The sequence below is a fragment of the Rhineura floridana genome, chromosome 13 (assembly GCF_030035675.1).
Source record: "Rhineura floridana isolate rRhiFlo1 chromosome 13, rRhiFlo1.hap2, whole genome shotgun sequence".
NCBI lineage: Eukaryota > Metazoa > Chordata > Lepidosauria > Squamata > Rhineuridae > Rhineura > Rhineura floridana.
This window is the reverse complement of record NC_084492.1, coordinates 35,375,762-35,403,521: the sequence shown is the minus strand read 5'-3', so window position 1 is coordinate 35,403,521 and position 27,760 is coordinate 35,375,762. Positions and strand designations below refer to the sequence as shown.

Sequence of the window (27,760 nt, the reverse complement as noted above, 5' to 3'; positions counted from 1 at the left end):
TCTTGGAAGTCGCTGATTCATAGGGTCGCCATAAGTCATAGTCGACTTGGAGGCACATAACAACAACAAAGAAAAAGAGGAAGGCCAAACAAGAGATGGATTGGCTCCATAAAGGAAGCCACAGACCTGAACTTACAAGATCTACAGCGTGGTTCATGACAGATGCTCTTGGAGGTCACTGATTCATAGTTCTGCCCTAAGTCGTAATCAACTTGAATGCACCTAACAACAAGAAGTTGCTTTGAACGTATGAAATCGTGTAATTGTTTTTACTGATGATGTTTTAATCCTGCAGTCAAGATTTCTTTTATGGGAAGCGACTCATAAGTGAAATTAAATCTATCTATAGAGGCATACATTTTTAGACAGTAGTAATTATTCTTTTTAAAAAGTTGCAATCCTATGCACACATGCTTGGGAGTCAGGATCAGTGTGGGCGTGCTTTGGGAGCAGGGGCTGAGCCGCCAGGGCGCAGCAACTCGCGGGAACCAGCACATGGCACGACCACTCCCGAGGAGGAAGCAAGCGTGAAGAAACGGGAGCGTCGTCCTATGCCTTACGTATGCGTACCGAACAACCCGCTGCTTGTCAGAAGCGGGAGTTATAGAGACAGTGGTAGCGTTACCAGTCATCCTCACTTCAGGTTTCCGTTTCACTGCTGCCTTTTGCGGGGAAGAGAAATCATCTCGGCTGACCGCAAAATAAGGAGATCTATATTCCCCAAATCTGTTTCCCTCCCCACCCTTTGCAATTTTTTCTCTTTCTCTCCCCCTGCTTCCCCGCCATTTCTACTGATAGGGACCCGCAGCCGTTTCCCGACAGGGCTCTGTGAATCGTTACAGTGCCCTAAATTTTCTCATTGTTGTCCTTCTTTCCCGTGAGCCCTTTGCGGTGGCCCAACCCTCAACGCACGCGCACAGCCGTTTCCCTCCCCTCTCTCCTCAGGGGGCAGGGCCTTAGCCGCGCGACGAGGCGCCTGCGCAGTGCTGGCTTCCTGAGCTCGCGCTCGCTGTGCTCCTCACGGGGGCGGCAGCGGCAGCAGCAACGGTGGCTCTTCACACGGCCTGCCAGCCTCCCTCCGGGGATCCGTGAGCGGGAGACCTCCTCCCCGCGGGATGGGCCGGGACTTCGAACGCGAGGCCGCTTCTGCCGCCACGGCCGTCGCTGCCCTTGTCATTCTGGGTCGTCGTCGGCAGAGTTCTGAAGGGACCGAAGCGAGGGTGAGTCTGCGAGGGAGGGGCAGGGGGACGGACAAGCCACGCCCATTCGAGTGGCCCCGCCAGGCCCCGCCCCGTTTTCCCCGAGCTTCGCCCTCCTCGCCCCTTCCTTTCTCCTCCCCTTTCAAGGTAGCGCCTCCCCCTTTAGGCCGCGCCTGCCAGCCTCCCCACCAAGTCTTCTGCCCTCCCCACCACCCCCACTTGGCTTTGGGGCAGGGCCGTGGCTCAGGGGCAGAGCAGCTGCTTTGCATGCAGAAGGTCCCAGGTTCAGTCCCCAGCATCTCCAGGTAGAGCTGGGAGAGACTCCTGCCTGAAACGCTGCTGCCAGTCAGTGCAGACAGTACTAAGCCGAATGGACCGATGGTTTCACAGGGTGTAAGGCGATTTCTTAGGATTGTGCCTCCTCCAGACCCACCTTCTCGCATGGCGTTGTTGCGCTCAGAGGGGCTTATTTGCTTGCTTAAAATGAAGTCTTAGCCAGCCTTTCCATTGCAAAGTGCTCCCATGTCCGGGAAGAACTAAAAAGTGTAACTCAGAGTGTAAATAAATATAACCCAGAGAAAGCAAATAGCACTTAAAATTAGCAACTGCTATGGACAGATCAATATCGACACCCAGCCTCAGTGTTAATAGCAAAGAAAAGCCAGGGTGAACAAGCAGGGCTTCTAACTAATAAGGCTTTGCACTGGCTGTATGTTAGAAGGGAGGGTTGGTCTATAAATGTGGTGCCACCACTGAGAAGGCCTTTCCCTGTATCATTGCCTAACATTCCAGCTGGAGCAGCCTTCACCAGCCTGGAGTCCTCTAGATATTATTGGACTCCAACTTCCACCACCCCTGACTTTTGGCCCTGCTGACTGGGGCTGTTGGGATTTGAGGTCCAACAACAGCTGAAGGGCACCCGGTTCAGGAAGGCTGAACTAGAGGCTTATGCCAGGGAGGGGCCGGATTCAACTCCTCTCTCAGCCCTTGGTGAAGGATGGGATGGCTTGCTGTCTCAGCTGAACCATCCTTGCTGGGTTGTGGTGAGAATAAAAGGCAAGGTGGGGGTGAGAGAGGTGGGCTGTGCTACTCCAGTGAACTCCTTTGAGAAACATTGGAGATATTTCATTGCTTGCCCATTTATCTACCTTTTTACCCCTAAATCCCAGCTTTCCGCCAAGGTATGCTCTGCTGTCTCCCCCCGTCACTAACTCCATGAGATAGGCTAGGCTGAGAGGTAGTGACTGGCATAGGATTGCCTATTGAGGTATATGTCTGAATGGGAATTTGAACCTGGGTCTTTCTAGTCCTAATCCAACACTACTATGCCTTTTCTCCTTTCTAGCTACTTCATTGTAAATCCTTCCCACTCTTAAGCAAGCCTTGAGCTGTACCCTTCACATGACTTTGCACTCCCCATCACCATCCAACATGAATAAGTCCAGCTGTTATTTCCTTCCAGTTGATTCCCCTCTTCAGTGCTATGTTACTTTGGTTTTGTTCCTTCGCCTTTTCAATCGTTTCCCTTTTTGCAGCCCGATCTTGTCTTTGGAAGTAAGCCCTGTCGAGTTTGGTGGGAGCACTCCCAAGTAAAGTGTGTGGGATTGCAGTCCTTCAGTAACTGTTACATCCCACAGCAAAAAGGTATACCATCCATCACCTAAGTTTAGGCCTCACTTGCCTGAACTGTACCTTCTCAGGTGGGGATGTACATGACTGAGAGCTCCTCTCTAAAAGGTATTTTCTTTTTCTAAAAAGACCCTCCACATAGAGAACTAGCAAGTCAGGCAACCTGCTTTCACCCTGACATGCTTGCTTCTTTTTAGCACGTATTTTGATTGTTTGCTTCCAATAATGAGAGTTCCGCTTGCAGTCTGAAGTGTTACAGCCTAGGCATCGGTTTACCATCTCAGTCAGAAATAGGTGCTAGTCTCTGTAGATCAGGATTTTCCCATAATGCTGTTCTGTTTGAACTTGGCTCAGCCCTGCTTAACACTTTCATTCTCCCTTCTGGTGTAGCCACCAATGTCAAATTTCCAGGTCCTGTAAAAGAGAATGAGAAGCCTTTTTTTCTGGCTGTGCCTTTGTGTCCCTCTACGTTCGTAGGACCCAATTTGAGAGAGAGCTGTGTTTTTAATCAACACAATGTCTGGGACAGTTGGCTTTCTGTTCTGATATAATATAAATAATTTCATTCACCTTGTACAGAAAAACTCACATTGAGAGCCAAGCACTGATGCTTTTCTTGGCTGCTGTCTCTGCAACTGAGAAGCTAAGGAACATTGTCATCAATTTAATTCATTGGTCTTGGCTTTAAGAGGCCCTGCTCACGAAGCTACTTCATCTTGACTCAGACTGATGGTCCATCTAGACCAGTATTGTCTATTCTGCTTGGTGCTGATTTTTCAGAGTCTCTGATAGAGAGAGAGCAGGGATGAGGAACCTGGTGTCCTTTGGGTGCAGCAGGACTCAAACTTACATCAGCTGTAGTCAGCATGGCCTATGGTCAGGGATGATGAGAGCTGTAGACAAGCAACATTCCAATTCCTGCATTGAAGAGTTTCACCTCAAAAGTCTCATGACCAGTCATGAAAGTGGCAGAGAGAGGGTGGAAGGACCCTGTGTGAGAGGCAGGGAAGTGGAGATCTCCCAGGATGAGAGATGGGAGGGGTAAAGAAAGCTTCCAGGTGAGAGCTGTGAGGATCTGTCTTTTTCTGTGAGGGCAGGAGTGAGGAATTAAGCTCTACCTTTGTATAGGGAATAGATTGTCTACTTGTACATTGTTTTTGTGTTGTATGTACTCTGCTCCTGATTTTCCTCTCCTCTATTTCTCAGGTTGTTGATGTTATAATATACAGTATGTCCTGTGTTTTACAATTGTATCTTAGATTTTGTATTTCATTATATATTATTATTTGCTTTAGCTTTTGTGTGGAATAAATATTATGTTAAGTATTGGCACATGCTGTGTGTTATTTTTTATGCTGTAAATCACCCTGGGGTCTCTTGATGAAGGGCAGTATACAAATTTAATAAATAAATAATTTCCCGCCCAGCAGTCTATGGTTCTTTTCCAGGTACCAAAAACTGGCTCAGTTGGCATACTTTTTGCTTTCAAGCAAAAAGATAGCTATTGTCATGATGACGTTTGTGGAAGGGTGGGTATTGGGACCTTCAGCTGTGAAGTTCATTAACCTGTCCAAAAACAGGAGCGAATCATTCAGTAAAGTAGTGAGTTGTGATGAGTACTCTTACTTGGACTTTGATTTCAAATACTTCGGCTGGGTACCTGAAGCAAGGTGTTCTTTCAAGCTCTTTCTAGTGTTTTACAAAGGCGTTGGTAGCAGCACTCCTGTAGAATTACGTGAAGCTGCTTAATATTGTGAGACCAACTGGTCTACCTAGCCTAGTGCTGTCTCTGGACTGCCTCTCTGGGTTCCAGGCAGAGGTTCTTCCAGGCACTAGCACCTGAAGTCCTTTTAGCTGGAGAAGTGATTGAATCTGGCGTTGAAAAAGTTCCAAAAGGCTGCCTATCAAAGCCTGGGTTGTGACTCGTGTGTGTGTGTGTGACTGTAATACCAGAAAAGTGGTGTATCTGGGCTTGCTTTTGTAATCCTAACCAAAGACACGACTTGGTAAATTTCAACATTGTGGGGAGATTTTGGTGAGCAAATCAGAAGAACTAGTTTCGTATTTGTGCAACTGTTCCTGTTTTGTCCTTTGTACACTTGAAGCCACACTTTTTGTGTGTGTGGTAATCAGTGTATCTGTGCCCATCTCTCAAATTGTGACCTGTCAGCCAGCCCCTTGCTGAACAAATGGGTCTGCTCTCCTCCCCTGCCCCCCCCAGCAGATTGGAGGTAGGCTGGGCTCTGTGACATCATGCTTTCACACAATGTGGCTGAGACTTGCTGCTGAAAGGGGCTGTGTATTTGTGACAGCTTCCCCCCACCCCAGGTTTCGACAAGATCTGCCCGTTTTCCATGATGGGATGACATCATGCAGCATAGTGTGGGTCGGGCAACGCCTGGGGGGGGGGCGCTGCAGAATTCCCCAGCCCCCTTCACCCTTTCAGCTAGAACATTTCACCCCACTTGCTAGTGAGTAGTGAAGACTCATCTTCAAGGACTTATTATGGATTATTTTATTTTGCCCCCCTGGGTGGAAGGAGAGAGATGCAGGGCACAAGTATGTTGCACATGCAAATTGTAAAGGTCAAAACCTTGGGAGATACAAAAAGCGGAAGCTGGCTTAACAGTTTGAAAATAATTCCTTGATTTTCCTAAAATACAGCCGGTCATCTAAAAGAGAAGCTTCCATGGAATGTATGCCACTTCAGGGCTGCTTTGCATATCCAGTTGCAGAAAATCCATTATAACCTGGAGTGGAACAAGTGTGACCTTCAGCGTGGAATACTCAGGCTAAATCAAGAGGGGGTTAATTGGGCACTTATAGGTAGATTGAGTCTCCTGCAGCTGCTTCATTCCTACAGAAGGGCCTTCCCCAGGCTACAGACCTGTATAATGAAAGACTGGCTTGCCTTCTTCTGAAAGGGGAGATGCTGACTGCAGCTAGCAGAGCTAGTTCCCATTGAGATGTTGTTTTCTTTAAGTATCTTAACTGTGTGCGACAGCTTTGCATGCATTGTCAGTGTGGATATTCTTATTAATATTGACACGGGTGCTTACATTCAGAGCCCTGTGGATTTTTCTGTTCTGTGAACACAACTCTTTGGGGCTCTAATTGGACTGCAGGGGCAGAATTTTCCCCAGTTCTGCTTGTAGCCATGGAACCTCTAGTGCTAGATCTCTGGAGGTGCTAATAGTTGAGATGATAGGTGAAGGTGACTGTAGATGTGAGGTTGGGATGCCCATGCTACTGTTTGCTGCCCCAGGTACTCAGCTTCACCCTCTTTCACAACATTCCATTCCTTACCTGCTTTTCTGCCCCCAACCAGGGCTGTGGAGTCGGAGTCGGAAGCAATTTTGGGTGGAGTCGGGAGTCAGTAGAAATGTACCGACTCCGGCTTCAAAATAAAAACTTTCATAGGAATTTAGGAAAGTGTTCTTGTTCAGAAATTTTAATCAAATAAATATATTTTATGTTCTATCAATCTAGCCTGATGATTCACATGGTGGTGATGAAATGCCTTGTGCTACCATTTTACTACAGTAAATTTGTTATTGCTAAATATACATTTGCCATTTATGAAGAAGTCGGAGTCGGACAGTAGAAAAATAGAGGAGTCAGAGTTGAAGGTTTGGTGTACCGACTCCACAGCCCTGCCCCCAACCCCACCCTTCAGTCAGCACTCTGTGACCACTGAGTATGGTCAGTCCTCAGTAGTTTTTTTTTAACTCCAGCATCTTGGGGTTCCCCCCAAGCCTATTCATACCTCCCTCTCAGGTGTGTGTTTTGGCTATGTAAGGCTTGCCACTTGCCTTTGAACTTCACAAATGCAGGGAATGACAATCTGCGTTTTAATTTGCTAAAATTCCCAAGACAAGGTCTCAGTTACGATTACTACAAAAATGAACATTAAAAATCACCACTGCCACCTTAAAATTTCCTGTATAAATAGCAAAAGGGCAGCATAAATAAATGGCAAGATATAACACAACTGGAAAAATAAACCCTCAGAAGTGGTAAAACTGAATTGCAGTTCAGTCAAAAGCATGTAAAACAAATAAGAGATGATGATGATGATGATAGTGATGATGATGATGACTTGTTAGTCGCTTTTTAGCCAAACGTCTCCAAACCACTTAACACATTTAAGATAAATGTAAATACATTGTACCATAAAAACAGGACAAAACATCCCCCATGGCAGCCAGAGGAAGCTTTGGGAGCACACTAGTAACAACACAACATCATCTTAGTCATTCAACATCCAGGGAAAGAAGTCTTAGCCGGTGCCGAAAAATGTCAACAAAGGTGCCAGGTGGGACCTTGCTGGGGTAAAATCATTTAAAAGTGTCACGAAGTTGGTGTTCCTAAAGAGGGAGTTCAGCAGCTGAGGTACAGAGAATGCCCTGGCCCCAGTCACCTGGAGTAGGGCCCCTAATGAAGGTCATTGTGATCAGACAGCTTCGTATAAGAGCAGACGGTCTTTTAGGTGCCCAAGTCATGAGTGCCATTAAAACTCAACAACAATATTCTTGAATTGCACTTGGAATCACAGGGGGAGATACGACACTGGGAAGATACAGTGCAACGTCAATAATCTAGCAACCGTCTTTTGCTCCGAGTGGATGTTTTCATATAGGAAACCTTGTACAGCATTTATTTGTGTTTCCCAGTTGTGAAATCGCTTGCTGGAAGAAGGATATGAAGACAAAGGGAACAGACAGCTGCTGGGCAGGGCAAATGGTTTGAGTCTGAGTTTTCCTGAAGCAGCTGATGGTGGATAACGCCTATCACTAACAGTGCCCTCTATTCAGAAAAACGAAAAGCCCCTCCCCCCCAAAAAATTCCTAGAGATTCAACGTTTCATCCAAAGACAGAATGGAAACGTAGCCATTTCAACTCTATAAAGTTATCAGAGGTCTGAATGGAAGTTCCCCTCTGAATTAATGCAGGTTTTTGCATTCTACAGATGTGCTGTACTTCCATCGCAGATGACACTTCACATTGTGTCGTGCCCTTGGCGCTGTTTTTGTATCTAATGAGTGGCTTTGTTATGTCTGTGCAGGTTACATCAAATATGACTACATGCATCTTAGAAGCCCAAAGGAACATCAAGATGTCAGATTAACACTCACACTCCTTGTCAGGTATGTGTTTGTTCTGGATTCTTTGCCCAGCCTATCGCCAGAGGCTCAGGGTGGGTCGCAAATAGAAACATAAACAATTAAATGCCTTTTACATCTCTAATAGTGAGCCTGTGGCCCACAGTAAGCTTTCTTTAGACAAACATTGATGCCTTGGAACAAGTCACAGCAGCTCACCTTAGAGTGCCACGGCAGAGAGGCTCCTCCGTCTCACAAGCAACTTGTGTGCAGCAGCTCAGCAAGCAGAAGTGGCATTTGTCTGTGTCACTTCAAACTGGTGGCACCACTGGATTAGCACAGGAGTCTGCCACACACAAATGGCAGCTGGGTTGGATTGTGAAGCAGCCGCTGGGCTTCATCTCATATGTGTGCAACTTAAGCAGTACTTTGAAATAACAGAACTGTGATTTGGAGTTGATTAACCGCTGCACTTTGTGTGGGAAATGAAAGTGACTGTTTTCCTTATTCAGGCTTTTATGTTATTTCTGTTGTGCGATAAAAATGATTGCTCGCCTAGCCCCAGTTCACAACAATGATGTGTGGGTTACCGTTAATTTTCTCATTAAAACTTCAAGGTTGGGGATGAAGTAATAATGTGCTGCTGTAAATGAAGGTTCAGATGTCTAGTGCTCCTAAGCGTTTGGTTTCATCTGATACACTTGCAGCACAGGACTGAATGTCATTGGGGGGTTCACACGTAAAGCCAATCCATGATTGTATCCTGATTTACAGAGCAAGCACAAACCATAATTTGCCAATTTGGATGAAACAACAAAGTCTGGATTGCCTCAAACCAAGGTTTGAAGGAGGAAATTGTAGCACATGAGAGGAGGAAGGAGCGTGTAAGCCAGAGGTTCCTTGTTTCTGATTGACGTGATATCAGGTTGTGGCTCGATTGGATGTCCAAACCATCCCTTTGCCTAGGATGTTGAACTGCCATGGCAGTTGGCCATGTGATGCCAAGTAGTCATTTCCCCACACCAGACTGGACCAGACAAATATTAATCGTTTTATAAGGAGTTCTTTCCTTCACTACCGTTGATATAGATTAAAATTATTTTCTGAACTCTAGGTGACAGAGTAGGAAGGCTGCAGCTCGAGTAATTGAGCACATCCTGTGCACAGTCATATAGGGTAGTATTCAATGCTAGTCCTACTCAGAGTAGGTGCATTGAAGTTACTAGACATAACTGATTTAGGGTCATTAATTTCAATGGGTCTACTCTGAGTAGGATTTAATTGAATAGAACCATATAAAGTCATACAAACATAGGAAGAGCCTGCTGGATCAGGCCACTGGCCCATCTAGTCCAGCATCCTCTTCTTGCAGTGTTCAACCAAATGCCTATGGGAAGCGCACAAGCAGGACCTGAGTGCAATAGCACTCTCCCCTCCTGCGGTTCCCAGCAACTGGTGTTCAGAAGCACACTGCCTCCAACAGTTTAGGTAGAACATAGCCGTCAGAGTTAGCCATTGGCAGTCTTAGCCTCCGTGAATGTCTAATCCTCGTTTAAAGCTATCCAAGTTGGTGGCCATCATTACCTCTTGTAGGAGTCCTCTACCTGGGGCCCTAAAGCACGCCTGCCAGAGTAAACACTACTAGGCTATACGTAAACCCACTGACCTGACTTGGAATAAGGGCTTAACTAAGCCTTACAAGAGACACAGATCTGCTGCTGCTCGATATCCTTTTGCTTCCTATTCCTTGTAACATCTAGGCAAATGCCATGTATGACTGCATGTCATCTCTCTGTGTTTTGCCCTGCCTGCACAGCTGACAGCCAGCGATGTGGGGCAAGGCAGAGCAATGCACAGCACAGCGACGTCATGTCGCACATTGAAGTTACCTAGCTTTTATGAAGAAGAGGAAGTGAACACAATGTATGGTGTTATCATTGCACTTTGTGCTGTTCTACCCCCCACTGGCATATCATGCCTTGCTACCTCTTCCATGTAATATCAAGATCAGTGGAACACATGACAATGTCATCGTGCTGTGCTGCCCTCAACCCATATCATTTGCTATCACCTGTGCAGGCAGGCAAACTTGTAACGTGATGACACCATATCAGGAATTCTCTTTACCTAGGGGTTATGAGGAAGAGATGATAACACAAAAAGAGAGAGAGCTTGCAGGTTCTCCAACATCTAGGGCAGTGGTTCCCAACCTTTATGAGCACGGGACCCCCTTTATAAGCTGAAATTTTTTTGTGACCCCCTCCCCCCAGGGAGGCAGGCTGGCTGCCAGGAAGGAAGGGGGAAAGCAGCCTTTCTTTGCAGGCTTGCTTCTTTTTGCTTCACAAAAAGCCCTCCCCTCTCATTCTAAGTAAGGGTGTTGCCAGTAGCAGCAGTGCAAGGAGACGGGAATCAGCGATAGTAATCCCCTCTTCTTCCTGGTAGCTCCACCCTCAGCCTCCTTTGGCATCTGCCATGTATTTTATAGGCAGATGCCTGCCCTTAGTGCGTCTGCAAGACGCTCTGGCGTTTCAGCAAAAGGCCTCCCCTCTCGTTTGGAGCAAGGGGAAGGTGTCATCTGCAGCGCCAGTGGGAAGCAGACAGTGTAGAAGGAGTGAAGACTTTTTTTTAAAAATTAATAAATAATTCATTTCTTTACTGTTCACGGCCCCCTCTGGATACTTCCCGGCCCCCAGGTTGGGAACCACTGATCTAGGGCAAGGGTGGGGAGCCTGTGACTCACCAGATGTGGTTGGACTCCTGACTCCCATCATCCCTGATGATTGGCCGTGTTGGGTGGGGCTGATGGGAGTTGGAGTCCAACAATATCTGGAGGGCCACAGGTTCCTCATTCCTGATCTTCGATCTTTCTACGGGCTAAGATCACCAATCTGAACTTCACCTTAATTGTGAGTGATGGTGCTGATCTGTGTGCTTTTTTCAGGTTTTCTGGATGTCCTCTTTTTAACTGTTGGAATTATTTGGAATAAATTGCGCCCCTCCCCCCCAAAAAACCCTCTCTCACATTTGCAACAAGGCTACACAATATGGCCTTCAACATAATAGGTACAACTTCAAAACATCTACCTGTCTAATATCTGATTAACCGCAAATGCTATTCTTTATCAGTTCCATAATGTAGGTTGCATATTTATTTCTTACCACATTCATATACCACCTTTCTTGAAAAGAGCTCAGTTCTTCCCCTCCCCATTTTATCCTCACAACAACCCTGTGGGTAGGTTAGGCTGAGAGACAGTGACTGGTTCCCAAGGTCACTGAATGGGCTGCATTGCTGAGTGGGGATTTGAACCTGTGTCTTCCTGGTCCTCGTCCAACATTCTAACTACTACATCACACTTGTGTAGCATATATGTAACATATACTTAGTGTGCTTTTGTGAGGTAATGGAATTGGTGTCTTCTGTGTCCAAACACCCTATTTGCAGCAGTAGTTGCACTGCTAGTTTATAGTAGCAGCTTACGAAGAGAGTGGATACACTGGACAAGGGGTCTGTCTTATTTTGTACAGAAGCACCTGCCTCCAGAAGTTCTTATTTTGGTCAACTTGGATAGTGCAGATTAACATTCTGGGAAAAATTGATAATGGCACACAAATTGGTAAGTGTGCACCTTAAACTGCATTAAATCTTGCTTGTTTGCTGTGGGGAAGGGGAGCTACCATTAGTTGCAGAGCAGCGAGACATCTGCTCAGATTATCGCCAGATCAATGCAGCGCTTTCAGGTTGCTCTCCAGCACGGTCCTTAATAGCAGTGAATCAATAGGGATTTCAGGGCTGAAAGCGCATCTAGGGTTTCATTCTGTTCCTGGCACTTTTGGGGTTTCACTGCAATCGGGTCTTAATGCGTTGATTTTCTCTACAGATAGTTGAGGCTCACTGGGACCTCCTTCCTGTTTGTTTTGTGATGAGGCAATATACAGCTAAATGAATCCCATTATAGCTCCACTCAAGACACCTAGTTCAATGAACGCCTGCTTCCATCAAAGCAAAAAGCTGCATCTGCAGAGAGAGAGAGAGCAGTATTACAATCAAGCCAGGCAAAATGAGGACTAATAGGGTAGATAAAAATCAGAGCTTTTTTTCATTTATATAAAATGAATTATACTGTGTCCCTTTTAAAAACTAACCTAGTTTAAAAGGAAATCTAATACAAATAAACTTGTTAAAGCCTACACTTACAATATTGCAGCGATCTATTAAACATGTTGTTGTTGTTGTTGTTACTATTATTTACAACAACATACCATCCATCTGCATGGTGCTTTACTAAGTATGAGGGGACAGATCCCTGCCCCAAACGGGCTTATTATAATCCCAAAGTCAGCAGAAAGAAGACAACCACAGAAGAGGAAGGAAATGGAGGCATGGGTAAGCGGAGGAAGAATATGCATTATTTTAGCTACACAATGTTAGATTTGGTTATGGAAGGGTCTGAGGATTTTAGGGTTGCACCAAAGAAAATGTGGGCTTCTGATGAAGGATTTTAATGAAATAAGGTAGGTGACCTTACACCAGTATTTCTTGAGGAAGGCTGGAGGACACAATCCTTTATCTCACCAGCTCATGTGTGATTTTATACCTCTTTTTTTCTTTTGCCCTCCCTCCATCTGAACTCTGTAGTGTGTTCACTTCCCAAATTATGAGTAGTTATGATTCCCAGCAACCAAACAGCATGGATATTTAATTTCCATTCAATGGAGAAACACTGTTTTGCCTGCCTAAAGACCAGTCCTTTAATTAAAAATCAGCCATGTTCACAGAGTGCCTGTGATCCTATTACAGATCTTGCCCCATACTCTGACCTTCACCTTCTACAGTTTAAAAGTTAAAAAAAAAATGCACGGCTGATTTTTAATTAATTTAAGAAATTTAACATTGAAGTCTATTACAGCATTCGGCATGCTCAGTAAGAACTTTCAGTGTTCTAAAAGCCAGACTCACAGCTGTTTGGCTTGGCTAATCAGGTGGCCACACCCACACCAGACCTTTATTCCACTTTAAACAGTCATGGCTTCCCTCAAAGATTCCTGGGAAGTGTAGTTTGTGAAGCGTGCTGAGAGACACCCTATTGCCCTCACAGAGCTCCAATTCGCAGAATTCTCTGGGAAGAGGGGCTGACTGTTAAACCACTCTGGCCATTGGCCCTCTGTCAGGGGAATATGAGTCTCCTAACAACTCTATAGTATAAGCTACTCTGGTGGCTGTATAATTCCAGCACATACTGCTTTTGAAGGGCCAGAATGTGTGAGCAGCAGAGAGAAATCTGTTCACAAGATTAAATTGCTAGCTGAACGTGCAGAGCATAGCCCCTTGCAGAGATCTTGCTGCTGTTGCTGTGTTGAGTAGCCTCTTCCTTTTTTCCTTTTTCTTTTTTTTGCTGAGTCATTGTGTAAATTTAGACTTTTGCTGTGTGTGCTTCAGCAATTGTCTCTGCTTTCCAGCACCATATGGGATCAATTGCATGCTGTCCCTGCTCCTCCGTTTATACAGATGGTGTGTGTGTGTGTATTCATTTCTGATCTGAATATAATAATTTACATAATGTCTGAATGTTCAAAACACTTTACCCTATTCTGTTGGCCCTGCATGTCGTGGTGGACTACAGCTCCCATCATTCCTGGCCATTGGCCATGTTGACTGGGACTAATGGGAGTTGCAGTCCAACAAGATACGGAGAGCCACAAGTTTCCTATCCCAGTTCCCCATTACAACAAGCCTGTAAGGTACCCCAGTGTGATCATCTTAATATTGCAGATGTAGTGGTGAGGTTGAGAGTTGCTTGCCGCAGGCCACTTAGTTTATGGCAGAGGTGAAAATTCAAACGGGGTTTTTCCTGATTCGTAGTTTAATCTCTTTGTCACCATACTCCACCAGATTGTTCTAATCATATGCTAACAGTTCTGCCTGAATTACTTATAATTTGTGCTGGGATGGGAATTCATTTTCTGGCCCCTGAGATACTAATGATGCTAGTTCCTAGGAAAATGTTTAAGGGAAGCCTCAGGCTGTGCAGTTTGGGGTAAATCCTACTGAATTCAGTGGAACTTGCTTCAGAGTAAACATTAATTAGCTTGAGCTGTTCAGACAGTTTCTTTTTTCTGCTATTGTAAGAGAATTATCTGTCTGGAATGTAATAAAGCTATTTTTAACTCAGTGCAAAGCTGGAAATGCCCCCTCTCAGCGGATAAAAACCTCGCTTGCGTTGGCCTCGTTTTCTTCTCTTACATGAATGTAAAGAGATGAGCTTGGGCCTCCACAACGTAAGGCACATGAGCCTGTTCTGGCCTCTCCCTGCCTGCTTAGGGAATTCCAAATACCTACATCTTGCAAACCTTTCCTGCCTCTTTGGGAGCAACTAAGCTTGCCTCTCCCACGCGTTAAAAGCAGAGGTGTGGAAGGGAGGATGCCTGCAGCACAATGTCTGCATTGCTCTTTTCTTTGGATTCAGAGACACCCAGTCAAGCTGGCACCAGTTTTTTGAGCCAGTTTGCCAGCAAGCGGAGCTGCATGCCCCCAGAGGTAAGTCCCATGGAGTTCATTGCGGCATACTGCCTAGTAAGTGTGCATACGATCGCAGCCAAAGACTCTTGGTGGTGTTCATGGTTGGGGGAGCAAACATTTTGTGCTGTTGTCAGAAGTGGGGAGATGGAGTGCATGAAAAATTGAGCAAAAATTAGAGCCTGGAAGAAAAAAAGGATGATGAGAGGTAAGAGTGCACAGAGTAAAAGGGTAGACACAGGGTGCAGAGTGGGAGAGAAAGAGAGAGAAAAAGAAGTCACTCAGATGGGTATGCTGAGAGACCTGTGGGGAGAGATGTAAGGAGACAGCAATTTCTGTTTCACTTGTAGTCATCACAATCAGCCGCTTCCATTCCACTGCAGTTCGGTTTCCACCAAATACTGTGTCGTCAGCTTTTTAACATAAGTGGCGTAATTATTTATGTAAATTGCATCTTAACATTTATTTCAATGTAAATAAAGTGCCAAAGCAATATAAAAAACAAATTACTAATTACGCATTGTCTGTGGACTTCAAGAAAACCATGTGAACAAATGCTGATTGTATTTGCTTCGCTGATTTCCATTCCTGAACATAGTCAAAGACGCGAACTGCAGCAATTTCCACTTCTTTTTCCCTTTTCATCTGAATTCTCCGACATCCCTTCCTGTGGTTAAGAAAAAAAAGAGGGATAACTATTGGAGTGCAGAAAGAGGAAAAAAACTTTGTGCTGTGGGATGCAGAAAGAGAAGGCAGAGAACGATCCAGACCTGGAATTAAAAGAGGGAGGTAACTACAGAGTGCTCCGAAGGAGAGAGAGAAAAAGAGGGCCTGTTGTGAACAAAAAAGAAAACTTTACTTTTGAAAAAACAGAAATTGTTTCCCGCAGTTGACATAGCGATACAGAATTAGTAAAAATATAAAAATTGGCCCTTGAAGTGGCATGAGATGTGTCCCAGTGGGCTCAGTGCTGTGCATGTTCCTACAACCAGAGCTAGAGAGAAATGGGGAGAGGCAAAATATTAAGGTAACTCTGGTAGAAGACTTGTAAGGGAATATCCAGAATCTCCTGCTAAAGTGCGGTGCCTTGGAAAAAAATAGTTTTGGAGATGTAGCCTGTACAATCGGACCTGCTTCTGTCCCATGGTAATAGAACCTGACACCGGCTGTCAAAGTGCCTTGGTGCATGGCTGCCCTTTTGTTATTTTTCTGCAGGGCCAGTCCAGAAAATCATGCAGTCAACTGGGCACAGGTTCCGCGATGTCGAGCATCACCCGCTACTTGCCGAAAATGACAGCTATGATTCATCGTCATCGGAGTCTGACATGGCTGACCGAGTCTGGTTCATCCGTGACGGCTGTGGGATGGTCTGTGCAGTGATGACTTGGCTCCTCGTTGTCTATGCAGATTTTGTGGTGACGTTTGTCATTCTGCTGCCTTCCAAGGACTTCTGGTACTCCCTCATCAACGGGGCCCTCTTCAACTGCTTGGCGGTGCTCGCCTTGTCCTCCCACCTGAGAACGATGCTGACTGATCCTGTGAGTAGAATCTTTCCCCCCACCCCACTTGGGGTTCCTATCTCGTACCCACAGACCTGCAACGTGCTGAGAATCTATGCCAGGCAGAATGTTTTGCCCTTCCATAGCACCACAAATGGGTTTGGAAGGGAGCAGAACCCACAGTCAAATAATTCCAAAAAAGAAAGCACAGCTGGCATTAGACACATGTATGAAGAGCTGTTTGTGATGCCGTTTCTTGTCATTTACCCTGTTGGCAAGCACTCATGCATCACCTGCACGAGGGCTGTGAAATCTTTATATGCTGAGGACTGTACTCCCTCAGGGATAATCTCTTGGGGGAAGCCACATACTGCTGAAGGCAAAAGCAGGCAGGGCCAGAGCCAGTGGTGGTCAGTGCCACCCTATCTCTGAACTACTTCATCTTTTCTCTCTTCCCTTATCTTTCTTTCGCTTTCCCATCTCCGCGTCCCTCCCTAATGAAAATCACCCCCTGTGCAACAATCTGAGGGTGGGGGAGTTTCCATTGTCACTACTGGAAACATTTTCTAAGCTGAATTCCTGCACAGGAGGGCAGTGAGTGGTATGCAGGTGCTAGTCCATTCAAGTTAATGGTCACAGTTCACTAAGGTTCATTAATTTCATTGGGTCTACTCTGAGTAGGATTTAGTTGACTACAGCCCAATTATTTTTTTGGGTGGGGGGGTGTCTCAGCATGTAGGGAGATAAAAATTAACCCTCCCCAGCTGCCATCCCATCAGAATTTCCCATGTGGCAATTTGGCTTAGAGTAAAAGCTCCCATAAGCTTCTAAACCTCATTGCTGTAAATGAGAGGGCAGGACCTTGGGCAGAAGGTTGGTTCTGAAGGTACTGTTCGTTCCCTGTTCCTGGCGTGCAGTAACTGTAGTGCCACTTCCTCCTGTGAGTGGAGGGAGCATCCATAACTTAGTCGTCAATCATGTGCTTTACACTCAGGATTTATTCCCTGACAGCTCCAGTTAAATGGATCTCAAGTATCAGGACTGAGGAAGACCGTGAAGATCCACTGCGGTGTGCTTTTCTGTATCGCTTAGAGATTTTTAAATATTAAGGAGTTAGAAATGCCTTTACATACGTACAGGGGTCAGCTAGACCAATATTGTTGATTCGGTGTAAGGGAAGGTCACCTCCACTGACAGAAGGGCAGGAGGAGGCTCATCTGAAATGACACGAGGGGAGAATGAAGGAAGAGAAGACAATAGGTCAGCAGCTCCCTTGAACTTCCTCTTTGACACACGTGATGCTCATCCTGTCCTTGGTCTGACACTTCTGCTGGGTTGTCCTGTAAGTATTTTCCCAGTGCAATTCTCCCTGGCCACAGCTAACGGGGCCTGACTACCACACCTAAACTTGGGATAGTACTCCCTCCAGGTCCTAGTGCCTCCTGGTTTCTCTTAGCTGCCCATATCTGCTGGTTTTGGGTTGTTGTTTTTCTCTTGCTCCCATGGGAAGCTGCCTTTAGGTTCGAGAGAGTTAATTTGCATTCACAGAGAAAGAAAGAAGAGAGAGTTTTATGCTGGAAAATAAGAAAACAGTTGTGTGTGCTCCTCTGGCTTGGCTCACAGTTATCTTTCAGCTGCCAAACTTCAAACTATCATGAATAGTCAAATGGAACATTGTGGCCAGGCATCAGAGAAATTGCTCCAGTATCTGCCACAATATGGCCTTGCCTACCACAAGATCCTTAATACACCTTCCTTCCTACATACCTGTGTGCCTCATGAATATTGTGTTGTTTTTTTCTTGGTGTACTTCCAAGTATAAATCTTACATGTCTGTATTGCACTTGCTACAGAAGTTGGGGTGGCGGATCCCTTTTTGTGTTCCTAAACTGGGAATTGAAATGGTCTGAACAGGAAGCTTCTCAGCTTGGTAACTTGTTGAGTAGGACACCTGTCTGAGAAAAAGGCAACCTCTGACTTTCTAAAATGTGTATTTCTATATATACTGGCTCTGTATCCAGGGCAGTTCCTTGGTCCTCACTACCAAAGCCCTCCCATAGCCTTTGCCTTACTTTGCTACTCAGCCCTCCTTCACTCTTCCAGCTGTGCCACTCTCACTTGCTCATATGTCTCCAGGTCCCATCAATCACTCTGTCCTTTCTTCCTTGCTGCGGAAAACTCCCTTCCATAACAACTTGGCGGTGAAACTAAGTTGTGCGCAGCTACATTCACACACCTTCTTAACTGTGCCTTCAGAGCACAAATCCCTCACAGCAGGGATCTCCTTTTTAGGCCACTCTTTAAAATGCCACGTCCGTCATCTGCGCTCTTCAGCTAAATACAAGCAATTGTGTCTTGTCTTCCTTTCCATCTGTAATGCCTTAGGGGGCTGTTCCCAAAGGAAACGCCACGAAAGAATACATGGAGAGTTTGCAGTTGAAACCAGGCGAGGTGATCTACAAGTGCCCAAAGTGCTGCAGCATTAAACCGGAACGCACCCACCATTGCAGGTATGTCCCGTGGCTGCTTTTGAATCGTTCTCGGTCCAGAATCCAAGGGCCAAACTGCACGTGATGTTAAAAGCGCCTTCGCATATGAGCAGGGTGGTGGTCCAATTGGGACTAGTGTGCAAGTGGAGGCACATTAACCTGTTTCCTCCTTGTCACGGTCCCAGTGAAAATCCTCCCTGCCAGCAGCTTCCCTCCAGGGGCAAATAGCAAGATGATTTTTGTCAGGGCCACAGTGTGGGAAGGAGGGGAGGGTTAACGCACACACCCCAATCTGGATCATCCTCTCAATATGGATTGAGGCTCACCACAGTTGCTTTTTTTTTTAATCACGTTCAGAAACACAAGTGCAGACTCGCTCAGCGTAATGTTTGGGCCTCAAGTGGCTTTTTAAATCTCAGAGGCTCTTCTCTCAGCATGCGTTGTGTTCTGTTTGTAGCTTTCTCAAAACAGAGCATTGCAGTGTGACTTTTAAGTTGCCTGCACTTATTTTTTTTATTTTTATTTTTATTTTATTTTAAATAGAGTTGCGTGTCATCAGCATACTGATGACAACGCACCCCAAAACTCCTGATGACTGCACCCAGCGGCTGCATGTAGATGCACGTCAGCCTGTACAAAAGGGAGAGACAAGGCCATTTCTCTCAGGCCAGTTCGCTTTTGTCTGAACAAGCAGAGCAGGAACGTGAAAGGTGGCTGTTCTCCAGGAGCTGCCCGCAGCTGCTTCTCCGCTTTGGCCCACCATCTCTCTGTGCATCACCGCTCTAAGCATTAAGATGAATGCTTAGAGCTTGCTGAGGCTTTGTGGTGGCAAAGCTCTTGAAGCTGGCCATTCCTGAAAGCTCTGACAGGGCTTGACTGCACTAAAAATGGTCAGCTGCAGTTTTGTTCCTGAAAAATGGGATGCTTGAGAGCCTTCATTCAAAGGCAAATGGAGAGTGCCAGGACCGTAATGTGGAATGAGATGTAGGCCTGTGCAGAATTGATATATATTGCAGGTTAATATAATTAGTAGCATTAGTGTGGTTACTAGTGGAACTATATGACAAAATGTCTATCCATGCATTCAACAGGAGTGCTTCTTCCCAGAGAGTCAGTCAGCCATGCCCTCCTCTAAGATACTCCATTCCATTCTCCCATCCCAATTTCCCATTTTTCTTTTCCAACTAATATTCAATATCCCATAACTGCTAAGTATATTCAGTCTTTGTTGGATGGGTTTTTTTTGTGTTTGTTGGGTTTTTTTGTGGGTGAGGAGTGTCCCCTTGGGGTATGTGCGTGGTTCACTGTTATTTACTTTCTTGCAGAAAACAAATGGTATTATGTCACACAATACTGTTAATGTTGAAAATCTCTGAGCAGCTGATAGACTGCAGTTTTGAAATAGGCTTCCTGTGGCCATGAGTGCCAGTGTCTTAGATTTCCAGAGAAGTTGCTTCTTAGTTGTCACCAAGAGCAAATTGTCCATAAAGTGTACCGTAGCATGACTGTATGTTTTTCCCCTCATCCCACAAGTATTTGCAAGCGGTGTATTCGGAAGATGGATCATCACTGCCCGTGGGTCAATAACTGCGTGGGGGAAAGAAACCAGAGGTTTTTTGTGCTGTTTACTGTGAGTAGGAATATATTTTAATTGTTATAGCTTTAAAACTCTCTCTAGCTAAACTGATGTTGGGATATACATTTAGATTGTATTCAGTGACGTTCTCATCAGAGTAGACGCATTGAAATTGACAGACCTAAGTTGGTCATGTTTATTATTTTCAGTGAGTCTACTGTGAGTGCGACTAACGTTAGATGCAACCCATTGAGCATATTCCTGCCTTCAGGATGATGGGTGGCAGTATGTTGCCATGCAGCCTTTCCCAACCAGTGTGCCTCCAGATGTTGTTGGACCACAACTCCCATCTTCCTGACTATTGGCAATGCTGGCTGAGGCTGATGGGAGTTGTAGTCCAACAACATCTGGAGGCACACTGGTTGGGAAAGGCTGTGCGACAGCATAGTTTAGGGTACGATCCACCATGAGTATCTCAAGTGCATATGGCATTGAGATGTTTGGGAGTTGCATAAGACCATGTGGAGAGAAAATACAAGTGGTGGAGATGCCAATTTCTTCTCAGTGGGTTTGGTTGAGGAGGATAGGGAAGGGAAGGAATTATTATTAGGCAGGTTGACCAGAATCCCAAGAACTCATGCAATTCATTCTACGTGCGCCTTTGGACTTGCTTCTCTCGAAGAGTGCTTGCTTCCATATTCCTTACTAGATGACTTCATAGGGGTATTAGACAGATTAATGGAGGAGGGTAGGTTTGTCAACCACTGTAAGCTGCAGTAGGTAAATGAAACCTCCCATGTTCAGATGCAGTCTGCCTCTGAATATTAGTTGCTGGGGCAGAGGTAAACAGCAGGGGAAAGCTATTGCCTTCATGCTTTTTTAAATCAATTTCTTACATTCCTCTGACTAGCTGTTGTTGGAAAAGAACGATGGATTAGATCATGGAGAGGGAACCAGTAGATCTCCAACTACCAGCCTTCATGGCTGTTGGTTAGGGATGATGGGTATTGCAGTCCAACAACATCTGCAGGGGGCACAGGCTCCCTGTCATTGTGCTAGATGGACCCTGTTCCAATCCAGCAAGGCTTCTCTTCTCCCCACCCCAACCCCAAGACTCTGGGAATTTCAAATGCACTTTGCAATATGCCATGGTCTTCTTAAAATCTCTAGGCTCATATGAGTGCTTGAGACCACCTAATACGCATATTTCAATCCAGATCATGGATTAGATGAGAACTAATAGGAAGAGACATTGATAATGACAGCCTGCAAGCTTAATGGTTGCATGCCTTTCAAAGCTGACTTCCAGATCTGTCTCTCACTTCCAGATGTACATAGCTCTAATTTCAACTCATGCTCTCATCTTATGTGGGTTTCAGTTCTTCTTCTGTGTCCGAGGACAGTGGATTGGTAAGCTTACGTTTGAGTTGCTTTTGTAATACGGTGTGTGATTTAATTATTTATTTCAAGCACATCTAAGTCACTTCTCTACCAGAGTATCTCAAGGACCATACAAGAAACTACTATGTGAAAATTAAACAATTAAAACATTATTTTTTTTAACTTAATCAGCAGCAACAGTCGAAAAAACAGCAGATAAAAACCAAGAGGCACTAAAAAACAGTAAAAACAGCAGAACAATCATTAAAATGTCTTGTTAAATAAAGAAAAGCTCTCTCCTGGCACCTCGGTATCATTAAAGAAGGAGCCTACCAGATCAGTTTGGGAGGATATTCCATAAAAGCCACCACTGAAAAGGCTTGTCCCCCTGGCAACCATCCTTGTTACTTCAGAAGATGAGATTACCTAGAGAAGGGCCTTTGAAGGGGTCAGGCAGGTTCATATAGGAGAAAGCTGTCCTCTAGAGACCCAAGCTGTTTGGGGCTTTCGCGGTTGAAAGCGGCACTTTAAATTTGAGCCCAGAAAAACTGGTCACCAGTGTAGATCTTTTCTAAGATTGAGAAGCCCTAAAGCAGATGGGGTGAACTTTTGGCCCTCCAGATGTTGCTGAACTACAACCCTCATCAGCCCCAGCAAGCATGGCCTATGGGCTGGGATGGTAGGAGTTGTAATTCAGCAGCATTGGGAGGGCCAAAGGTTCCCCACACCTGCCCTACAGTGGTGTGTGGTGGTTATCACAAAGACGTATATGCGTCATTCAGCCTTATTAGGGAAGTTCATGGAGCTATCCAGTGTGTGTGTGGGGGGGGAGCACATTCCACCAGATGTTCCTTTTAACTGTGGTTTTTAAATGATTTCCTTTTTAAAATTGAGCATGCAGGCTTAGATAATGCACACTTTGTAGTGTGGTAGGGTCAATTATAAGGGTCCTGTATATATTGTGTCTTACACTTTGTCATAAGTAATAGGACTAGACATATAGACCTGTAAAAATGTGGTACACATGAACCCAGAGCACCTGGGATTCACTTTACATTTGAGCCCATGGTGTCTCCCAGCTTGCGGCAAGCCATTTGTGTACAGTGGCAGGGCCGGATTATCCATTAGGCTTAGTAGGCTGAAGCCTAGGGGCCCGGAGCTCTTGGGGGCCCGTGCATAAGCTAAAAACTGCCCACCATCCCCCTGCTTCACTTACCTTTTTCTCTGCTACACACGCACATTGCTGCCATCAACCAAGATGACAGCAGAGGCTTCAGCCCCTTAGGGAAACTTCGGCCGCCATCTTGATTGATGGCAAACCAGTGCACACAGCTGCAAAAAAACTGGAAAGGTAGCTGAAGCGAGGGGGATGGGATGGGACGGGACAGCGGGCAGCTCAGAAGCTCCTGTCCTGCGATCCCTCCTGCGGCTGTTTCCGTGGATTGCGGAAGGGGAGCGGAGGGGCCCATGGCACGCTGGTGCCCAAGGGCCCCGTCATGCCTGGAGCCGGCCCTGCATACAAGTCTATTAATAAAACTATATATACCATCAATCCATTACCATTGTAAGGGGTTTGAGAAAAATATTGCCTAAGAGGAGAAGGGGAGCCCAAACACCAATCAGCCTAGGGGCCCTCCTCAGCTTAATCCGGCCTTGTATAGTGGCAGCCACATGCAGGAACAACCATTTTCTACATGCGTCTGGCCTCTCGCAGGCAAACAGTTTGGCTGTAGATGTGTATGTATTTGATCCTTTGGCCTGGGCTTTGAGTGTAGACCTACCCTAAATTCCTGTAGGTTCTAGAACTCGCTAATTCTTTTGGAGTTATCTCTTGACTGCTTGCTTGCCATTATGTGTTGTTTTTTAATTCAAACGCATCTTCTCTTTTTCAGAATGCAGTGACTTCTCCCCGCCCGTGACTGTGATCCTGCTGATCTTCTTGTGCCTTGAGGGTTTTCTGTTTCTTACGTTCACTGCAGTAATGTTTGGCACCCAGATCCACTCCATATGCAATGATGAAACGGTGAGACCTACAGGTTTTTCTTGCAGTTGTGCTTTGAACCTTGCCTGCATGTGTCTGGGGAGCTGCAGGCCTGGATAAGGATTTGAACCTGGTTCTCCCACTCCCTCATTCCACCCCCTTTCCTGTGCTCTGCTCTGCTGAGGTGTTGACTCTTGACTAGAGCTTCTTGTGCTTTCTGAATTTCATAACTTTAGTTTTTATCATATTTATTTGCAGGAGATTGAAAGGCTGAAGAGTGAGAAACCCACTTGGGAACGAAGGCTACGCTGGGAAGGAATGAAATCTGTCTTTGGGGGCCAACCTTCTCTGCTGTGGATAAATCCTTTTGCTGGATTTCGAGTCAGACGGCTTATGCTAAGAGCCAAGAAAGGAGCTCCTGAGTTTTCTGTCTGAGTCTGCCTAATCATGCTGGAACTCACAAAAAAGTAGTATATTGTATTTATTGGGCACCAGGAGAGAAAAACAAATGCTGCCCACAAGTCACCTGTGACCAGTGGAGATTTGACACATGTGAAACATTTTGCTTGTAGCAAGCAGAATTTTATACATTTATGGTCACAGAGATCTCATTAACTCTCAGAAGTGTAAAGTGGGTCGTACCACACATGGCTTTTGAGCAAGGGAAGAAAACGAGCAGAAACAATGAAGGTGGATGGCCACACTACAGAAGCCAAAATATCGTCTTTACTACTGTAACTTATTATTTTAGAGGACTAATTATGCATTTATTTTTGTCAAACCCCTTTTATTTGATATGTGTGCTTTTTTAAAAAAAGGAGTTGACCTCTGCTATTTTTTTTATAATACTGTGTGGCAAGGCACAGTTGTCAATCATGTTATTATACAAGTACAAATACTGGAAATGACTAGCCAAATGAAATCCTTTTTTGATCTGATAGCTTTTAGGCAGTTTTCAGCTCCATTGTGTTAACTTTTCTGTTTGTCCCAGAAACCCCCTGAGCTCTATTTCCACATATGAATATCTGAGCAAGTCTGTGATCCATGCCCAAATAACAAAAAAACATACAAGGCTGATCACCGTCTAAAATTTCCGTAGGCTCAGAAGATTATTCCTTTTTCAGGATTCAATTTTAAATGCTAAATGAGCAGAAATCGTATTTACGGCAGTTTCTTGCTCATGATCAATTTTAAGGGGACTAAGCTTCAGGCAAATCTAAGGGCGACTTTTTGTCCTTAGGAAAGGAGAAAAAAAGGGTCTGAGGATACTTCTTGTGGCATGAGGAACTGCAGACTGGAATTCTCTTCATTCAACAGTCTGTTGATTCTTACATTTCATTGCAGAGATTTGTCAGAAAGCAGGCCAGCAGAGTCTCAGAATCTGTGGGTAAGACCTATTCCCTATTACTATTCCAAAATAAGCATTTGTTTACGTCATAAGATGTGACCTGCAAAAAATATTTTTGAAAGGCATGTTTTTAAACAGGCTTGCGGCCAGATTCTACACATGTTATTTCAAAGGCAGCCTTGCTGGTTCCAGAGGGCCTTAAATGCTGAGCTTCAGAGGTGCACCATTGTGCACACAGAGTTCACCAGCTTTCATCTTCATTTCAGTGGGACAGGGACCTCCTGAATGACGAAAGGGATTCTGACGGTGGCACTGTCCCTTCTGTCAAAGCTGTTGGCACCATTCTTGTGTATGTGGGAGCACTGTGTGCACATCGGTGCCCCCACACAAACAAGCGGCCATCACGACAAAGCTAGAATGGACTTGGAAATGTGCTGCCAGTTGTTCACCCCATCTCCTTGCAGCCACACCAGCTTCTTCTGTGTGAATCACAGCCACATTTTGCTGACCGTTATCAGCAAGGGAGAAGGGCACATTTCTTCAGAAACAAGAATTGACAGAGAGGAATCTGTGCAAAGAGGATTTTAATATCCGCTACAGCAGCAACAATAAGAAATGTGGCATACTGCCATATTCCAACGAAAACTGCCTCCAGACCATCAAAATTAGTGGTGTAAAACCAGTGTCTCTTGTAGAGAGAAGCCGCTGCATGGTTTGAATGTGCTCTTACACCTGCGAGTAATGAAACATCAACTAAAGAGAGTGTTCTTTGTGCTAAATAACAAAAGCTGATCCTTCCCCCCCCCTCCCTTCTATTAATGACACAAAAGTGGGGGGCTGAATGCACATGTTGAGCATGTGTGTCTAGAAGTTAGAGAAAAACGTTTCTTTTTTAGGGAGGGGAAAGTTCCTGTGTTGAAATTTGCCTATCAACATACTGGGGCCAAGCTTTTGTTTTGCTGTTGGGATCACAATACTTGCCAGAATCTTGAGGCCTATGTCATAATGTGCCTGGGAGATTGCACCCTGTGCACAGCTGGAACTCTGCTGCTATCACCCCAGCGCTTGTTACTGCTGAAGAGAGTATTCAACTTAGAGAGTGGCTTGCCTCTTCGGCTGTCAGGACAACGACTATGGTTCCAAAAAATCAAAACAAGCAAAGCTTCTGTCACATCTGCAGATTTCTCTTTTCCTGTCAATGGATTCTGGGCCATATATTTCTGGACCATCTAACTTCAGTAGGAGCTTTAATTCCTTGTTGCTCACTCACCTATTTCTGTATGCCTCCGCAGCATCTTACCTTTACAATGAATTGAGTTTTATAGCAAGATGGGAGAGATGCCCAAGGATGTACCCTCCTGAGGGCTTCCTGTATCGCCAGTTTGGCGTTTAGGATTAAGCAAAAAGAAGAAGTGTGATCTGTAGGGATGGGGGCCAGGAGAGAGAGAACAGGGCCTGTTTTGTGCTACATTGCATACTCTGCACAGAAAGGCATGTAAACGGTTTTCCCTTTGAGGAGGGGAATTGGGCCCCTGCAGGGGGAAGCCACTTGCAATATTGCAATGCTTATGTGGTGGTGGTGGCAGTGAGGGGGTCCCATTCACTCCCCCATTGTGCAATGACTAAACTGGTCCATGGCTATGTATACCAGTTTCCGATATGTTCATTTGCACTACCTGCTGTCCATACAAATGGGGCTCACTGCAAGAAGGTGGTGTCTTGGGGTGTTGGGCAGGCATGCAGAATGGGTGAAGCAAATGACCCTGCAGAATTGAAAGCCATGCAGCTAATGCTTTGGAGGATCTTTGCAGTCCATTCTCAGCCCATAACCAAAAGTCTGCAGTTCGTTCTTGTGTATATATTCACAGTTCCATCGAGTCTGGGGGAACTGACAAACAGAACCCACAAGCAGATAAATAAAATTGGATTTTGGTTATGGCAGCAAGGTTAAAAAATGAAGCAAGCCCAGGAAGGTCTTGGCCGTTTTAGTTTTGCATCTTTGCCCAGGTTGGGAATTGGTTAGATCTGCTTTAACCCAAGACTCTTCGGACGTACATTTTGATGGAGTGTCCTGCTGGAACTCAGCAGATCCCTTTTAAAGCAGTTGAACCTGTGTGTGACTTAGCAAGTGCGTGTGTGTGTGGTGTGTGTATGAAAGTGGGATTTCTTGGCTTTTCTGTTGTAATTTTTTTTAATGTAAAATAAAGTAACTAATTGAAGTCTTTTGGATATTTAATTTCATGTTTATGCGGGGCAGCAGTTAGAGTGACAGATCAGGGCCTGGGAGACGGTACAAATCTCCGCTGAGCCATGAAATTTACTGGGTGACTTTGGGCCAGTTGATGTCTCTCAGCCTAACCTACCTTACAGGGTTGTTGTGACGATAACATGGAGAGGGAAGGGAACCATGTACAAGCTCCTTGGAGGAAAGTTGGGATATAAATGCAGTAATAAATATATCTGTGACAGAGCACATACTTTGCATGCATAAAAATCCTGGCATCCTTTGTGAGTTGAGGAACAATACCTACATAAGACTTTTGACAGTTGAAATCAGAATAGACAATATAGGGGCAGATGGACCAATGATGGCTCAACTTCCTTGCCTGCAAAGGCTACATCTTTCTGATGTTTCATTTTTCAGCTCTTCAAAGAGAACAAAGAACTGTCAACATACATTTTGGCTGCACCTGGTATCCAGTCGTATTAGGAACACAAGAAGCTGCCTAATGCTGAGTCAGGCTGTTGGTCTATCTAGCTCAGTGTTGTTCACACTGACTGGCAGCAGCTCTTCAGAATTTCAGACCACAATCTCTCCCAGCTGTACTTGGTGATGCCGAGGATTGCACCTGCGGCCTTTGCATGCAAATCAGATGCTGCACCGCTGAGCTTTGGCCCTTCTCCTATTTATAATTGAAATAGAAATTATATATATCTCCATCCTGCCCTTCCTCCTAGTAGGAGCCCAGGGCAGCAAAGTAGGAGCAATGTACATCTCTCCATAGTTGGAGCAGCTGGCCCTTCAACAAAGGACCCCTTC

General features: G+C 45.3%; 1 protein-coding gene across 1 annotated transcript; it reads left to right on the top strand.

Moving 5' to 3' along the window:
* The first annotated feature begins 937 nt into the window (after positions 1-937).
* Positions 938-26,939, top strand: ZDHHC7 (zinc finger DHHC-type palmitoyltransferase 7). Its single transcript, XM_061594702.1, has 8 exons — positions 938-1,220; positions 7,894-7,975; positions 15,663-15,985; positions 18,332-18,456; positions 19,969-20,065; positions 21,340-21,421; positions 23,284-23,414; positions 23,631-26,939. The coding sequence occupies exons 3-8, from the start codon at positions 15,680-15,682 to the stop codon at positions 23,805-23,807; spliced, it is 918 nt and encodes a 305-aa protein (XP_061450686.1). The 5' UTR covers positions 938-1,220; positions 7,894-7,975; positions 15,663-15,679; the 3' UTR covers positions 23,808-26,939.
* The last annotated feature ends 821 nt before the right edge of the window (positions 26,940-27,760 follow it).